This window comes from Bidens hawaiensis, unplaced genomic scaffold (assembly GCF_021521415.1).
Source record: "Bidens hawaiensis isolate Kalapana, Puna unplaced genomic scaffold, B.hawaiensis_p1.1 tig00004748_1, whole genome shotgun sequence".
Taxonomy (NCBI): domain Eukaryota; kingdom Viridiplantae; phylum Streptophyta; class Magnoliopsida; order Asterales; family Asteraceae; genus Bidens; species Bidens hawaiensis.
Window position 1 is genome coordinate 969,173 of NW_027491294.1, and position 19,289 is coordinate 988,461.

The 19,289-nt window shown below is 36.9% G+C and overlaps 2 protein-coding genes across 2 annotated transcripts; one reads left to right on the forward strand and one right to left on the reverse strand.

Moving 5' to 3' along the window:
* The first annotated feature begins 8,987 nt into the window (after positions 1–8,987).
* Positions 8,988–10,435, forward strand: LOC143627913 (BTB/POZ domain-containing protein At3g05675-like). Its single transcript, XM_077097628.1, has 2 exons — positions 8,988–9,042; positions 9,122–10,435. The coding sequence occupies exons 1-2, from the start codon at positions 9,040–9,042 to the stop codon at positions 10,394–10,396; spliced, it is 1,278 nt and encodes a 425-aa protein (XP_076953743.1). The 5' UTR covers positions 8,988–9,039; the 3' UTR covers positions 10,397–10,435.
* A 963-nt stretch (positions 10,436–11,398) lies between these two features.
* LOC143627977 (BEL1-like homeodomain protein 1) lies at positions 11,399–13,851 on the reverse strand. The gene is made up of 3 exons (XM_077097679.1): positions 12,697–13,851; positions 12,553–12,613; positions 11,399–12,423 (listed from the first exon to the last, which is right to left on the reverse strand). The coding sequence occupies exons 1-3, from the start codon at positions 13,830–13,832 to the stop codon at positions 11,683–11,685; spliced, it is 1,938 nt and encodes a 645-aa protein (XP_076953794.1). The 5' UTR covers positions 13,833–13,851; the 3' UTR covers positions 11,399–11,682.
* Positions 13,852–19,289: the final 5,438 nt, after the last annotated feature.

Sequence of the window (19,289 nt, forward strand, 5' to 3'; positions counted from 1 at the left end):
GAAGACTTTGAAGGGAATTGGTTCTTACTTCAAATGTCCTCCCTTGATTATTAAGAGGTATAACCACCGGAGACGGATTATTAGTAATTATGGGTCGGAAATGGGCTTCAATACCCCTTACCATCTCTCTTGCATGCCTTCGTGGTACACCCATGGGTACCCTTGGTTGACCCATTTGCCTATGAACGGGCCTTGGCTGTGCAAACTGTTGTTGAAACTGGGTTGGAGCATTTGCGGTTGGAATTGTTGTTCTTGAGGCTGCCCTTGTGGTTGTTGAACAATTGGTGGTGGTTGAACTTGATTAACAACAACCGGAGGTTGTTGTTGAGCTTGTTGTTGAATCGGTGGTTGCACATTTTGTTGAACAACCACCGGTTGTTGTTGAGGTTGTTGAACAATCGGTGGTGGTTGTCTATTAAACCCTTGCACCGATTCCGGATGTTGCCATTGACTATAGGCCAAATTTCCCGGATTTACCCTTTGGCTTCCATCACCGCCCGTATAGTAACCTTCCATTTCATACCCCTCAAATTCACTGTCAAACCCATATCCATATCCATCACCTTGTGATCTTGAATGTTGCATAAACGGTTGGGGTTGGTATTGGTAGTTTGATTGTGATTGTTGAAAGCCTGGTGGTGGTTGATATTGTTGAGATGATGATGACGCACCAAAGGTAGGAAAAAGGTTTGTAATAGGTGGCAATGTGGATGATGTTGCATAGGTGAATTGAGCATTGATGGGTTCAGTTGTGGGTGGTGGTTGGAGTTCACTTGATGCTGTTTGTATATTAGTAGTGATTGGTGGAGGTGGATTTGGTGGAGGTGTAGTTGGGACCGGTTGACCCGAAGTGGGAACTGGTGAATCCATGTTGTTTGATGCGGTTGGAGAACCAAGAAGCTTGTTCTCCCTGAGTAAAACTCGGTTTCTTCGAAGTGTATTGTCAATATCGAGATCAATAACTAGCGGTGATGACCTGTTAGATCTTCTAATATGCATACACCTGTAGGTACCTGCACACTAACACAACCAGCGTAAACCCGAAAATAACACAAAAACTACTAAAACTAACACACGTTGCGCACTACTCCCCGGCAACGGCGCCAAAATTTGACGTGAGATCGAAGACTCACTCAAAAATAAACCGGTTACAACTATTAGCTAGCGGTAAGCGGGTATCGAACACAGGGAGTTTGTGGAATTGTGTTACGAAGTAGTTATGAAATTTATCTATATTAAACTAAATGCAAAAATTAAATTCAAATAGTTGGTTGTTTGATTTTGATTAACGAAAATAACTAAAACAATTAAATGCGTTTTAAACAATAAGTGAAAGAATGCTCTCTCCCGATTTCAGGTTTCCAATGTTAATCACGTTAACGCTTATTTGTGGGATGAACTACACGAATATAGTTTGTGAAAATGCAGTTGGTTGTGATAAAAGAGGACTAAGTACTTGGGTTGTAAAAACACAAGGTTATCACTCGATAATCAGTTTAGTATAATTAACCCTAATTCTCTTCTACTAAATCCCGATTGCCTATGGCACCAAGAACGGATAGTCAAAAACACGAATTCAAATCATACTAACAATTACAACACAAACTTACAATCACCATAGCAATATATTCATAAGATCAAAAGATTATCTCACAAAAACATAAGCAAATAACAAGTAATCCAATTGAAAACCTTATAATTCGGGAGAGAACATGAAGATGATTAGCCACACATGGTTTGATTCATCATCACATCAATTAGGTTATAAGAATGAATCCCAAACATCAACTAATGATTAAAATCACCAAAAACTTGTTCTTGGACTCCAAAATTCGTTTCTAAGGTTGTTTAGATGCAAAGATAATGAAAAGCCAACCCAAAAACGAGTAATAAACTAAAAAAATTAGGCAGTTACGATCTGGACCGTGGCCCACGGTCTCCACCGTGGGTCACGGTGGTCTTCTTGGTGTGCTGGACCGTGGCCCACGGTCTTCACCGTGGGTCATGGTGGTCTTCACGGTGGAACAGAGACCACGGTACGGTGGCCTCTGTCCATTTTGATAATATTGGACCGTGGCCCACGATCTCAACCGTGGGTCACGGTGGACTTCAGCCCCATATTCTTGTTTTCACTTCTTTTTGACTATTTCTCGCGTACCCGGTTCCTTAGGTTTCGTCAATATACATCATAGTAGCCCCGGAACCTCCTTTTAACCTACAATTCATCAACAACGCCGTAGTTATCTAATTCCACAAAATAAAAAAATTCAAAACATGATTATTAACGGCTTTAACTCACTTAAGGGTTGTCCCATGGACCACCCGTCAACTATCATGTGTTGGTATAAAGGAGGTATTTATTAAAGTGAGTATTTATTTATTTTTATTATTTTTTTGTTACTAAATAATTTTTTTTAAAATAAAATGAGTATTTATTTATTAATTTAATTTTTTACAAGTTATTTTCTCAAAACATATTTTCAGAGTTTAGGATCTATTTGGGTCTTTTTTTTTACATGGTTTTTTTTTGTTGATTTTTCAAATTTAGTTTCGATAGGAAACGATAAAAGTATTAGACAACTTTAGATTTAGTTTCCATGAAAGTTTACCAACAGAAAATTTTAAGTTTTGCAACGTTAGTTAACTACTATAAAACACTAATGTCTATTACATTTATCCTATTGGTAGTTTTATGATATTAACAAAAATGTTATATTATCATTTTTTATCGTTTTTGTTTTATTATAATTACCCTATGTACTACATGTGTTTTTGTTTTGTTTTTTTATTTATATATTTTTTACTAACCTGTGTATCAGACGGGTTTTAACCTAGTAACATATATAGATGTGTTTGTGTGAGAAAATTTTAAATATATATCTTCAAACAATAATAGTGTATTTAAGTTTATAACTTAAAAAACAACACAATAGAGAGAATAAGCATAGCAACTTCAAAGTTCGAAATCTTTAATTACATTTTTTTTAAATAATTCAATTTCGTAAACAATTGTTTATCCAAAGATCGGTTAAAGATTTAATCTTTCTCACCACATTACCCGAAACAACTGATCTCCTATTTAAAAGTAGTTTATTTCTAGCATTTCAAATAACCCATAATGTTGTTAGACACATCGCGTGAAACACCTTCTTCTTATCCTTAGGAAATCCAAAAAACTTGTAAAACTCTAAAATATATCGGACACAAAAGGCGTAAATGTTTGGTGATTTACAGTTTTACAGCATAAAGATACTACATGCCACGCATCTTGATCAAACCCAGAAGATATATTATACATTTTCCACCGGTTCATCAACCTCCCCGCAAAACGGGCACAATGTCAAGCTAAACATAATATTTCGCCCGATCAATTCTACCAAAGATCCCCCCTGGCGGCGTTTTTAGCCCCACCCGCCAATGCCATCCAAACACCCCTACCTTCTTTGAAATCAAATTATTCCACCCAAAATAGCAATCCGTATCCGGATAACATATTTCCTCCAACCGTTTTTTTAATGTATATATCGAGTTGATTCATTATCCCTAATTGTTGCAACGTTTCATGAAAATGCATGATATGCATGACATTTAACTCTTACAACTACTTGTAATTCCTACGATATAAAACTTCATCATGACTAACTTAATTTTGATCGGCTTGAGAGTGTATCTTATGGGTAGCAATCTTGACTCAAACTCTTTCAAATGAGTTAATTTGATTTTTTTTAAAATTTAAATGAGTTGGTTTGGGTAAATGTTTTAACTAAATGAGTCAAAATGAGTCATTTAAAATTTCATCATTTTATTTTCGGGTCAAAATGGGTCGACAAGTTCAAAGAAATAGGTCGATGTGAGTTAGTGTCCTAAGGAAATATTACATGTTTCGGATCGGAACTGGTTTTCGTACAAGACAGTTTCGTCACGAAACGGGTTTGGTTCAGGTTTCGAGCCAACACGATTTTTCACACGGTATGGGTTGGGTTTTGGTTTCTTTTTGGTCGATTGCGGACTTGTTTTTGTCCGTTTTTGTTCGGTTTGAATTCTTTTAGTTTCGTTTTGATTGATTTTTTCGATTTTGATTTATGTGGTTTGGTTTTGCCTTTTTGTTTCATTTTCGTCGATTTTTTTTTGTTCGAGTTCGATTCTCGGTGGGTTTTTTTAATGGAACGAGGATAACGTAGGAAACATTTTAGTGTTTTTAGTTTTTTTGTTTATGATTTATATTTTGAGTTATATTTTTTTATTATTATTTTTGAATATTTTTTTGAGGGTTTTTTTATCTTAATAGAAAACACCTCAAAAGAAATTAAAAAATCATAACTTAATATATATATATATAAAATCTTAAAAAAGCCGGTCCAACCCTAACCTATTCTGACCTAAACCAACAACCATTTTTGTAACATCCGGCCCTTCGCACCACCAATATTGTCCGCTCTACCCACGAAGAGCTCACAGATTTGTTTTTGGTTGCCCAGATGGAGACTTCCCAGGAGGTCACCCATTCTAGTACTACTTCCACCTAAGCACGCTTAACTAGGGGTGTGCAAATTAACCGCCATAACCATTAACCGAACCATAACCGACAAAACCGAACCGATTTTAATCGATAACCGACATAACCAGCGGGTCGGTTTAATGAATTTTTGAAAACCGCCAAATACGGGTCGGTTTTGGTTAAAGATAATTTCAAACCCGCCAAAACCGAACCGCCTCATTTACAAGACTCTCAACTTTATGGAGTATGATTAGACACACGCTTTATAATTTGAAGAATATTAAAGAAGCTAATAAACTAATAACACTCTCATTTTTATACTATATGATTTAATTTTACAAAAGAGTTAATCCATTTATCGTTTGTTTGATGAATATAAATTATTAATATTAAGAATTATATATTTTGTTGAACTATGTAATGTCCTTTTTATTGTTTTAGTACCAAAAATTTTAGGCTCAATTATACATTGGTTTGGTCACGGTTAATCGACACATAAACGACTCGCTATAACCTTCAAAACCGATTAACCGAAACCGCCATAACGGATCGGTTATGGTTATGGTTATGGTTATCTATTAACCGACATGTTGGTTATGGTTATGGGTTTGGCCTAAAACCGCCCCAAACCGACCCATGCACACCCCTACGCTTAACCGTGGAGTTTTCATGTGCTCCACAGCCAACTAAGCCCAAAACGCGTTGGTGATTGAAAAGGCAAGACATTTACTTATGAACCAAGGATCTCTCTTGTCCACGGCCGATGTGGGATTTACCTAAGAGTGGGATGATGTTGTGTTTGCCAAGGGTGTTACAATTTTTTCAATTGACCTGTTCTGACCCAAACTCGTTTTGACCCATGACTCATTTCAACTCATGACTCGTTCGACCCAACTCAACCCATTTGCCACCTCTAGTATATTTGAATGTACCCTGATCTTATTTAAAGTTCTAGTGGGCGGTAAACAACAATGTTTTTTTTTTTCTGAACGACACAAGTTTGTTTTTAATCCATGCCATATGTGGGACTAGAATCCGACCAAGACCTCCGTCTTCCAACCCAAACGTTTAAAGACTTTGCCCCCGTGAATGAACCACCTACCCAATTCCTCATTGGTATGAAACTAAAATGCTCTATTTTAGCGACAATTTTCTTTGTAACCCATGTGTCTGCGAGACTTGAGTTTAAGACAAACTCAAGTGTTTAAAGATTTTATTTTTATTAATGGACCACCACCGACTGATAAGAACCACCCACCCCAATACCCCCATTGGCATGAAGCTAAAATGCTAACGGTGAATATCATGTGGATTCTATTTTGAGCTATTTAAGCTTCACTTAATGTCCAAATTCCATTAAATAATATTGTTGGCAGGAAGAAAACTAATCCATATACGTAACTTATTTGATAAAGTTTCTGCTATAAGCCAAGCCCTTCCATGTGTTTCTTTTGACTTCTATGACATGACTAGGTTAAATTAACCTAACATCAACAAATGTACTCGTTACATTTATCACTTTCAAATTGCATATTAAACACATGCATGGCCAAGACAAGATGTGACATTTTATAAAAATGGCACTTCAAACTCTAATATGTTCGTTGGCTTCCAAGACGAATGCTTGATCTTTCACTTTATGGTTCCAAGTTTGAACCTTCACTTATCGTTTGAAATTTTTAGCCATAACATAAATGTTCTTTTATGCGTTCGTGCATCCCGAGCACTTGTACCGATCATCTTTTCACGAATTCTTTACTTATGAATATCTACTTAATACAAATCTAATTATTAGCATTAACCATCTAACAATAATATACAAATCTCGTAACAGCTCGCGCAAAATCCAATTATATTAAGTAGTAATTAATGTATTTATGAAACCCAATTGTATATAAATTTGTATATTATATTATTTTATTTTTAAAATCATTAATATATGAAATACAATTTTTTCACCTATAAGATGTACATAAATATTTAAAAAGTTTTATGTACTGATATTTTCACCCTGTGTAATACACGAGTTTTAAGCTAGTATCATAAAACATAACAAATAACAAGAGGGGAAAATAAACTTTAGTTATACACATCTAGGTGGTAAGACAAAATTATATCTGTCTTTTTTTTTTTTGGGTCATTTGTATTTAGTTGACAAGACATGAGAAGTAAGCATGTGCGTAATTCTGATTGTTCGACAAAATGCCTAATCAAAATAAGGTTCTGAATTTGGATGGGATAATGCCGGTTCGGTTTTGATTAACATGAGACCCAAGTTATTATACAATTATGTTTTCGATGTTTCATCAAAATGGTAGATTAGTTACCAACAACAAATTATAAATATGCACTTGGAAGTAGACACATATAATGGAGCATACATATATTGGGCCTCATGCGGTGCATGGACAGCATGGTGCTGATTAGAGGTGGAAAAAAAAACGGACCCGGAAAAAATTCTCGGAGCCTTTTTTTTAATACCTGAGTTTCTAATACCTGAACTCGTACCCGACCCTACCCGTAAGATACGGATAGGGTATGCATTTAAGCACCAAAACCCGTACCCAGAACCGGACCCGATTTATACCCGGTAATACCCGAAAAACGGAACCGGTTCCATACCCGGAACTAGGTTTTCCAAATACCCAATATATACCCGAATTTAACCGCAAAATAACAGAAAAATACATGAAAATACGCCTAAAAATTGCAACATTTTAAAAAACTCGATCTATACCCGAAAAAAAGCTCGACAAAAACCCGAAAACCCCCCGAAAATAGAATTTTTTTAATATCCGGATATAGGGTATTCAAATACCCGGTTTTATACCTGATCCAAACCCGATACATAAGGTATGGTTTTTGGAGACAAACCCGGACCTGAACCGAGTATTACCAATACCCGATTTTCTAATACCCGGTTATACCCGAACCCGGTTCTATATCCGTAACCGGGATTTGAAAAACCCCGATTTGTGCACATCTAGTGCGGATCGCACGGTCCAATTCAAATACTTGGCAATTTAATATTTTAACAAAAACAAGCCCATTATCATGTATACTACTTTTGAAACTGGGTTTTTTCCCTAAGCCCATTATCATGTACACTACTTATACAGTTTTTATGTTTAGAGGTTCATAATTCATAAATCACAATTGATTTCGGTTCGGTTTGGTTTAAAACAACTTGATTTCGGTCAAAGAAGGTCAAAATCATCTACGGGGAGGAAAATCCGAACCTGCCCAAACCGATTTAGGTAGGTTTGGGACTTGTTCGTTTTGAAACGATTTGTAAACCAATTTAAAGCTAGAAAATAATACGTGGTAAAATAAAATAAACAAAATTTAGAGAGAAATTTGTAAAAATCCAGTATGAAAATTACACGACTTAATAAAATAACAAATAAAATAATATAGGCAAATAAAACGTTACACAAAAAGAATTTTAGAAAACCAACCCATCCAATCCATTCGTACAGACATCCAAAAACGCTCATCTAAAAGCGTCAACAATTCGACGTAAGTCAATAATGTGACACCTATACTTCAAAACGGATGCTTTGATCATAAAATGATAATCATAAATGTCTTATCATTAACTAAAAAAACCGCCTCATCTAAAACCGTTAACAATTCGACGTCCGTCGATAATGTGACACCTATGCTTCAAAACGGATGCTTTGATAATAAAATGTTAATCATAAATTTCTTATCATTAACTTAAAAAAACGTCTCATCTAAAACCGTCAACAATTCGATATCCGTCAATAACGTGACACCTATACTACAAAACGGATGATTTGATCATAAAATGATAATAATAAAATTCTTATTCTTATAACTTACTAAAATTATTTAAGGAATTATAAGAATTTTATTTGTAAAAGCACTCTCATAACTCATTGTCATTGGGGGGAGTTGAGTTTCTATAAGTCGGTCCGGTTAATGGCGACCCGTACCCGAAGATGATCCACCTTAACATTCTCTGTAGCTGGAAGACTAATAGCATTCAAGGTAAATCTAAGCTAAGCTTAATTTCCCAGTAATTAAATTACCATTTTCGTCTCTACAAATCTTTAAACACAAGCATTACTTGATACGAATCTGTATCAATTACATGTTTTCCAATTAAGTAAATTGGGTCTGCCTTCAATTCATCCTACAATCTATCTATCTATCTATCTATCACTTATAGTTAATTATAATTCCCCTTTGTGATGAACTTTATCTGGTTAATTTGGAAATTAGTGATCCAAGTGTACTTTGATGCACACAAGGTGTTTGTGAAAATGCCTGAAAGAAATCCTAACCTAAATATAATATTGGGTTGCTTATTTAACTCAGGAATAAGTTATGTTATGTTAAATTGGTGGGTTCATCATGTTGATGTTCAACTGATTAATAATTTATTCATCCAGAACATTAGGGGTGTCAAGCATAGTTCTTGATGTAATATGTATGTTAACAATGTATGATATTTGCAGGAATTTAACCGAAGACTATAAGCAAGTAGGAAGTCTGTTTCACTCTTTCGGGTTGCTATGGTGAGTATTTAATTTATCACCTTTTTTCTGAAAATTTAATTTCTTTTCTTTTTTTTTATTAATAATTTTCGCAACTCAGGGTGCAATGATTGGTGACCGATCCACAAGTGATGTTGTTGCAAGATTAAGAACACCCGAAGGCCGTGACGAATGGATGTACTGTCACTCTCACATTCTTATAAACAAAAGCAAATATTTTGCAGACCGTTTATCCCAGAGCTGGCCCACGTGTCAAATTCTCGATTCCCGCAACTGTGTCGAGGTTTACTGCCAAGAACATGACTTTGACCACCATATCACAGTCTTACGTCTCTTTTATGCTAACACCGGGTGTTCTATAAGTGAGACGTGTCACGGTGTCAAAAACACACTTGGCATCCTCCAAGTGGCAGTCAACCTTGGCTGCCCGGGTATTATCGCCACGTGTGTGGACTTTCTAGAAGCTTCTCCTTGGGAGGAGGCCGAGGAGGAAGAGATTTTGAAAATTATTCCGGGGTTGGGTTCGTTAGCAGAACCGATTCTTGGACGTCTTCAACCTGTAAAACAAACTACAATAGTCAAGATTTTTCTCTCTGCCACCATGTTGGCCACGTCAGTGTTACCACCGACAATGGTGGATTTGAAAACATCTGCTCAAGAACAGATTGAATACATGCTTACAGAAGACGATGATGCTCCATTGTTAACAGCTGATGAAGATCTAAAGTCAAAAGTGAGACAATCTTTTAAGGGTTTATTATCAAGATTCAATAATACAGTTAAATCAGTTGGTGAAATAAGTGAAATGCATAAATTTAAAACCTTTTTGGTAGATATGTTATGGGCTTGCCAAATCTTGGCGAAGTTGGAATTATTAAAGGATTTTGTTGAGAACTGGATAGATGCATCTGAGAACATAGTCAAAGCTGTTGACCAGATAAGTCAAAGGGAACAAGAAGATAGTTTTGAGGCAAAGGTTAAGGTTTTTGAGATAACTTCCAAGGTTTTAGAAGCAATAGGATATGGAAATGTGATTTTACCGACTGTAAAACGACTTCACGGGGTGAAAATTTGGCTTCCATTTGTAAGGATTCTAAAGTCATCGGTTGACTATTTGACTACTGACGAAAACGATTGTTCAGTTGTTAAAGTCGATGGTGAAATATGGCAGTCTTTGGAGTCTGCATTTGTTTCAATAATTCTCGCGTTGCCATCTGGCCAACAGGCGGGAATAATAAGTGAATGGTTAGCAAATAAGCATATTAGGTATCCGGATCTTACAGAAGTATTTGAAGTTTGGTGTTATCGGTCCAAAGTTGCTAATAGAAGAGTTGCAGATATTACAAGCTCCAATGGTATGATCAAAATGCTATAAACAACCTTTTAATTTATCATTTACTTTGTTGTATTAATATCGTACATTGTTCAATTAGGATTCGTGTGTACATGAAATATTCAAATATCAAATATCATTATACTTATCGTTGAAATTGCTCTAGATATTTGCAGTTTTAGTCTAAAATGTGATGCCATGGCTGGCTTCAGTGTTAATGTGGGACCTGAATTATTATTTTCTTGGATAAGGTTAGGGAGTATCTCACAAAGAAAAGTTTAGCAAATTATTGTTGGCTTGTGAGGTTAAATCCTATCTTATATTACAGATAAGTTTAAAGGAGTTCATTAGATTGACAGTACTTATGATAGTTTAAATTATGAAATTGGTCTTTAGTTAGAAATTACGGTTTCGGTTTAACGCCGGCCACTTCTTATGATCCACATCACCAACAAGTTCTTTTAGAGTATCCATAATAGGCTGGTTAAAAAACGCCCGCCACATCACTGATCACCCCTGTCCAACCTGCCTGGGCTTTGTCTCTCTCACAAGCAAAAATAGTCCAAAAACAAGCCCTTTCTTTCATCCACTTTTCACATAATCCGTTTTTGGACGTTTTTACACAAGAACGTCCATCATTTCTTTCTAATCAACCTCCAGTCCCCTCTCCTCCATGTGAGGTTAAAAACGCGCTATTATGGATACAATTATTCGGATAAGTAAAGTTATCTTGTGTGTTAATGATTGTGGTGACAGGTAGAAATGGCCACTTTCAAGTTTCAATACATTGAATGCATTAAAACCATACAACAATGATCCCTATTGAGAAAGTAACCTAAAACGACTTTTCTTTGAACCACTCATTGGTCTTCATATTAATGACCAGGACCATGGAACTTGTCCTCGTCATATCTACCAGCTTTTGTCATCAAGTCAATAACTTTACTATAGTTTAGTTCCTAACAAAAAGATCTTTTTTTTTCTTTGGTGTGAGAAACAGGGGAATCATCCAGTTGCAGAAACATATTCAAGATTCAAGAAATATGATAAAAGATAATGATCATATGATATGATAATAAATATTGTTTATGGTATACCCCCCAATCCAAATATATAGAACTAGTTTTACATACATACATCCATACAAAATTAATATACAGTCATTGAATCATTCATCATGATATGATGATTCATGAAATACCTAAGTTCTATCTATATTGAACTATAGTGAACTCTAATGGTTCTTGTTCTTTAATCTTCATCCAAGTATCGAATCGAATCTGTTCTAAGGTGAATCTTGGGTTTATATTTTGATTTTCTGATTCTGTTTAAGCAACAAAATCTGGTAAAGGTTGTGCAGCAAACCGCTTGCGGTTTTGAATATTCATAGACTCATACAATGCCGCAGTGTGTGAAGAGGATGGCGGATTCATGGCGGTGTAGTCGTGCCCTTCCTCTAACTCTGCTCCTCTTCGGAGTTGGATGTTTTGGTTCGGGAGGAAGCTCCGGTGGGTCCCGGAAATTGATAAGTTTTCACAGTCTGGTAGACCTAAAGTCAAGGAGACACCGTTACCGGAGTACTGCTGTTGGAATTGACCGATTGGGTAACCACCGAGTCCATTCATGAAGTCTGTCGGGTTGCCGCTGTTGATGGTGAAACCGACATCTTGGTTCGGGTGGTCCCGTTCGTTGGTTCGAGGTTTTTTGGAGGTGAATTGTGTGATTCCGTCCATTTCTAGTGATTCCATGAGACTGAAACCGGAGGGGTGGTTTTGGAATTGGATTCCTGTGGCGGTGGGGGATGTCGAGATGGTGGTAGAAGCCGCCAGTGATGGTGGCGGATGGAATGAAGTCTCTTGTTTAGTGGCTCGGAATCCTCGGGTTGAGCTTTCGGGTGACTGACTTTTCTCGTGTCTGGACGATGAGTTATCTTCGTGTTCTTCATTCCCGCTTGTTTTATTAGTGCCATCCTTTTCGTTTTGTTCTTGTTCCTTAATTTCCTCGAGGTACATCTCTTCCACCATTGGCTTCCATAACCGAACACGCGCATTTATGAACCAATTTGAAACCTAGGATTCATAAAACACAACAAGCGTATTCAGTAAAATCTCACTTAAAAGTTGGCCCTGTGAAACCTTTCCTATATCCCATGAAATAACAGGCTGCTAACAAAGAGAAGATAAATATTAAATAATTACCTGGCTTCTGGTAAGTCCGGTTTGTTTGGCAAGCATATGTTTGTCCGAATCCTTCGGGTAACTGAAATCAAAACCGTGTAAGCGAATCACAAACTTATAAAATTAAGTAAATTTAATAATTATTTGCGGGGTTTTGATTCTTACGGGTGAAGAAAGTGTTCGAAAAGCCAAGCACGAAGAACCGAAACCGAACGCTCTGGCAATCCTCTTTGTGGTCTCCAAGCATTATGTTGGATCATACCCAATTGCTGCAAAGCTCTCTGTTGCCTGAGTTGATTATCCACAAATTTCAGCCTCGAACCGCCGCCTTCTACCTTACCGCCGCCTAAACTGTCATCTTCTCCTAAGCTCCGGCTGGCAGCCTTAATCTGTCCCGTGATTGCGTCTTTTAGGCACCGGAATTGCTTAGAGATCGTCTGTAACGCGAGTGCGGTGTATGTTTTCGCAGACCCGGGCCCGGCTGCTTGCTCAAACCATGAGTTTACTATTATCATTTGGTGATGATATTGTCTGTATCTCTGCTCCACCTCATCAAGCATGTTAATAAGCTTCGCTTTCTTCATCTGGCTTTCCTGTCTTTCTGCTGTGGTAAGCTCAGCAGCACCGCCAGATTTGGCGGTATCTGCGGCTTCTCCAGTAGTCGGTGGCGGTGATCCATCACCGCCACCGACACCACCACCAAGAATGTTGAGATTCTTAATGGACTGATCAGAGTTCTTCATTGCAATATTCACCACTTCTTCAAGTATTTCTTGGGTTGCTTTCAAATACTTGGAATTCAACAACATATTATTGGAAATTCCTGATGCCGAGGATGTCGAACCGCCTGCGATGGCGGATCTAGACCCGTCATCACCAGTGGGGGAAACAGGTACTTGAGACCCGTACCTGGACTGCTGAGAAGACAGGCTTAAAGACAAGCCTTGCTGAAACGGTGTGGCCTCACGGGGCGACACCATCTCCACCGGGTTGTACATGTACTGGGCCCGTGGGATGTAGGCGGATGACGGTGGTGATGCCGATAGCGGTATGCCAACGAACTGCTGAGTCTGGGCAGACGGTTGTGGTGGCGCTGCCATGTGCGAGTGCTGATGATGGTGGTTGACCGGATTATTTCCAGGATGATTGGATTCAAGAAACATAAAATTACCGGGCTGCGTTTGTTGACCGGATTGTTGTTGACCATCCGGGTAATAAACGTAACCCGGATTCATTAGAACAAGGGTTTGCAACACATCTCCACCTTGAATATCTGAGCTTCCATTGTAGTAAGTAGCCATAGATGCTTTTAATATCTTTTTGGTACATGCAGAAGCTTTTGATGATCATAGCCTCTTCAGTAGTAGCCTTAGGCGGAGGGGTGTGGGGCTTCAATGGGGGCGCTAGAGCCCCTCCGCTCGCGCCCCCAGGCGCTACCACCACACCACCGGGCGCTAACGGGGCGCTAACGCGAAAAACAATGCAGGTTAGAGCTGGTTAGCGGCTGAAGAGAGAGAGAGAAACTTGCATTGGGTTTAGAAAAAGAGCCGTTGGACTCTTAAATATTAAAAAAAAATATTTTCTTAAACTATAAATATATACCTTTATAAAATATACTTCATTTCACAATTATACACCTTTTCTTCTAAAATCCTCTTAAAATTAACACAAAAAAAATGTCGTGGTACTCGTCTGATTCCAACTCCTCCGAAGAGGATGATTTGCTTCTTCATGTAGGGAGAGTTTTGACCGCAACCGTGGTGGATCTCTTGCAAAATCAAGCCCATCAACCTCGAGTCCCGAGAGTTAGAGCACCACCTCGTGATCGTGATCGATCGGGTGCTAACGATACTTTGATTAGGCATTATTTTAGCCCTCAACCGGTATACGAGGAGTCGGATTTTCGAACTCGTTTCCGAATGAGCAGACAATTGTTCATGCGTATAGCAAGTGATTTAGAGGCACGGTATCCTTTTTTTCAACAAAGGGAGGATGCTAGGGGTCTCCCCGGTTTTACCTCTCTTCAAAATTGCACGGCTGCTATCCGTCAATTAGCGTACGACATCTCGTCGGACACTTTGGATGAGTATTTACAGATGTCGAAAAGGGTTGCCCGTGAATCCCTTCATTTTTTCTGCCAAGGTAAAAAGCACTAATTTTAGTTTTTATTAAATATTTATTACATTTTTTAATATATATTATATGTTTATTGATTATTTTATATATGTAGGAGTCATATCGATTTACTCTCGGAGATATCTGCGTAAACCTACAATGTATGACATCCAACGCATATATGAGGTGTACGTAGAAAAACATGGTTTTTCTGGGATGCTAGGTAGCATCGATTGTACGCATGTTGGATCGGCTATGTGTCCAACGGCCTGGCGAGGTCAGTTCCACCGTGGTGATCATGATGGGCCGACTCTTATACTTGAGGCGGCGGTGTCACAGGATCTTTGGTTTTGGCATGCTTTTTTTGGTGTTGCTGGGTCAAATAACGACCTTAATGTTATCGATCAGTCACATTTGATCAACGACCTTATCGACGGGGTTGAACCACCTCAATCTTTTTGTTGCAAATGGAGAACTCTTCAAGTACGGGTACTATCTGGTCGATGGTATTTACAACGAATGGGCTTTGTTAGTTCAAGCTTTTACAGATCTAATCGCCGATAAACGGAAGTATTTTACGAAGAAGCAAGAGTCTGCTAGAAAATATATTGAAAGAGCTTTTGGAGTTCTGAAAAAACAATATTATGTGTTGGCGAACCGATACGTTATTGGACTCGGGAGAGGATAATGGACGTCGTCTACACGTGTCTGATCCTACACAACATGACGTTAGAAGACGAGGGCAAAGCTATCTGCCAAAACTACCAAGGTGGCATTCCGCCACAACCATCCACAATCAGTGATCAACAAAGACTTCATAACATAGCAAATATCAAGACCGTGAGATACACGGAAATCTTCGACATGAGTTGGTTGAACATTTGTGGGCGAGGCAACCCGATGATCTTGTATTAGATTAGTGTTATTATTAAGTATTATTGTTTGTTTAATTTTTAGTATGTTTTTTTTTTTTGTAATTTGAATTTTAGATATTAATGTGTTTTTTTTATTAATGTGTGTTTTTTTAATAATTTATGAGTTTTTTTAATAATACGTTGTTTGAATATATTTATAAAAAAATTAAAAAAAAAATTTCGCTGGAGCCCCTACTGGAGCCCCTCCACACCAGGGGCCAGGGCTCCAACGGGGGCTCCAACAACCCCCTTATCCAGTTTCTCTCTCTGCCACACGTCATAATATTATTGGTTGGAGCCCCACTAAAGCCCCCATTAAAGCCCCCCACACCCCTTAGTCTTATCTCAAAGTTGTGTCAGAGGATATAAACAGCTGAAAAACGAGGAAATGTCTCTTTCTCCTGCCCTTACTTCATCATCTACAAATTACTTTGCACCATTACAACAAGTCTTTCTTGTACTGGTTTTTACTATAGACTTTTTAAAGTCACATGTTCATGTTTATTATAACTTGTAATTTTTCCGATCTTGTTTATTAACGAAAAATTTATAAAATATCGTGAATTTTCTAGTAACGAGTTATAATTGTTGAATAAATATTTACCTATAGATTATTTGGCTCTTGATAATTAACTAAGAATTATGAAACAAAACTATTATCCAAGAGAACTAAAATGTTATTTGGAAAACTCTTATTAAAGAGAACAAAAATTGTTAAAAAGTGTGGCAGCTGGTCTTTTTCAGCCCTAATCTTATTTTCGGTCGGAATTTGAGTTTCTGACATGTTGCCAAAATACTAGCAAACCTATTTATGGAGTGTTTCTTTGGCCCTAGGTTTTAAATTACTAAAACCCAATATGATATCTTATAAATACACTAATACACAGCCATCTCCACTTTGGTGGGATGGTAAAGGCTTTGGCCTTTGGGTGAGAGGTCCAGGGTTCGATTCCTGGCAATGGTGGTATATTGTAAATAGTAGGAGGAAAGCATTAACATTCAAAAAAAAAAGTAATACACCCATACTTAATTGTAATTCTCATAAACTACAAGGTAATCAATTGTCTCACTAGTTGTAGCCGTGGTGTAAGCTAGATTAAAATAAACCACGTAAATTTCTCGTGTTCCTTTATAATCAATTCTCAAGGCATAAGACTGGGAAGGCCAAGCAAAGAAGGTTTAATAAGCACAATTCGCTTAATCATGATCATGACAGGTTGACAACGTACTAGCCAGCTTAACTTTAGAGTGTACGTTGGCCTAAGTTTTAAATTATTTAAGAGTGTTGTTAAACGTACTCTGCTCTCATTTGTTTTACTAAGCATGCTCTCTCTCTCTCTCTTAAGTTTTACATTAATACAATTTAAACATTTTTTTGTTAAACGTACTCTGCTACCAGCCTTCTACCGCCGATGGTCAATAGTTGACCATCAAAGTTCGTCAAATATCACCAGAATGGCTATTGTCGGTTCTCTTTCTTCACCTCTTTTCTTTGACAGCTGTGACACTCACGCTAACAAAAATATCATATCTTGTTATTCTATGCTATATCAATTAATAGAAGTATTTTTTCCTTTATATAGATGAGTTTCATCGACAGGTAATATTCCGTCGGTAATCATCAACAATTTACTAACATAAATCACAAAATATATCTAAAACATCTTTTAAAATAACGTTTGTCACTTTGGTGGGTAAGCATCACCCTCTTTCCCTAAACATTCAGTTAATGAGATTAGAATTCTAATAAGAATCCTCTTATATTTTCAGATGTGCTTCGGTGTCGGCCCATGATTATGTTGGTGGCCCCTTTGAAATTTCGCCAAGATATGTTTTTTCGATAATATTCGACAAAATTTCCTTCCCCATTTTGCTATGAGATCATACTTGGAGGAGATACAAAGTGAGTAAAAGTATAACATGAGGAGTATGAGAGCTCGCGCGAGATGATACATAAACTCCAACAAGAAATGGAAGAGTCTCGAAGAATGAACCATGCAAAACCCTTTTGACACATTTAATTCCGAATCCACACATTCCATCATTAATTGAGCACTGTTTCACAGGATCCTGGATCTAGCTAGGATACATCGATACACCATAAGTTTCAGTTCCCTAACATCTTTTGACACATGAGAAATCAAACTCACATTTGGAAGTCCATTTTACAAAACAGGGACACACACGTAGAAGTCTAGACCAACAAATACAAGCTCATGCATACACATTTTGAGCACATTTGTTTTGAGATTATCGATTCTAACAAATTAGTTACCATTAATTATAAATAGGTTCATATAAGTGTATGTACAGGAATCGAACAAATATTCATCTAAATATGTTGGCATTTTTTTCGAATGGAAAACCCCCCTTAGAATGATTCTTGCAGTTACTAAAATTAACAATGAAATTCTATGGAAACTTAATCAAGAATTAAATACCACCTACAAGAATCTACACTACTAGAAAAAATGTCTTTATTGACACGCAATGTGTGTCGGGTGCAGATGTCATAAATTGAACATGACATGCATCTGCGCATCATGTTTAATGACATACATTAATGACACTCATTTATGACGCACATTTATGACATGAAATACTGTGGAAACTCAATCGAGAATTAACCTAGCTAAGAAGCATGTGCAGCAATCTTTTTATATTATCGGTGACAATATTAGCGAGGTATCATCTATCGGAAAGTGGTTCCACCTTTATTGGTAAAGCAATCCACCCAAGGACTTAGCTACGTCGATGGTCCCTTGGTAATCCTAATCTGTTAGTGAAAGTCTTATTTAATTAGGCTATTTGATGTTGATACCTTTGTAATCATCGAAGGAATACTACTGAATATTATATTTTTAAAAATTTAGTACTATCATTTTAGTTTTGTTAGAATTCTTTCCTCTTTAATAATAGGATGGTGGCCCGTTGGCAAAGAAAAGATCTTTAAAACAATAAGGAATTGAGATGTTTAAGTTCGAATATCTCAAATGACAGAATTTCACCCTTTAAAGAAAAAAGGATTCATTCTCTTCCTTAGAAGAAAAAACGATTCGAACTCTTTAGTCGGAAATGACTACACCTGCCGACCGTATTAATACCTTATTAATACTTAACAGTTATTTTAGTTTATCCTTCCATTTTATTATTTGAACAATACTTAAAAAGCAACTAAACTAATAAAAAGTAAATCTAAATGGCTTAAAAGAGCAAGTAATTTTAATATCACGACTGTGAAAATGACAAGGAAATAAAAGACGAAGATAATGATAACAATAACGGTTGAGTGGAGGGGTCTTGTTGTCCTTTTCTTGTTGATATTTTCATTTTAATTTCCATGAATTTTATTTTGAAGTTAATATTATAGAATTTTCTCCTTTGGCAAACTTTTGTGGTTGTATTGAAGAGTTTGATGTGGAAGCAATTAAATCATTTAGGAAACACTGGACCATATATATAACACCTTCTACTTTAATGCCATATAATATATATTATATCAAATACATAAGGCTTTAGGTAAACACGTTCTCTTTTTTGCTGCAAGAACATGAAAAAAACAAAAATAGATTACTCACTTTTTTGATATATTTTGTTATACCTCTTTTAAAACGTAAACCGTGTTATATCTAAAACAGTTCAATAATATATAATATTATGTGTGCGTATCTTTTTCCATTCACGTTAGTTTTCGACTTTATGCTTCCCTTGTACATTTGATTGCTTATG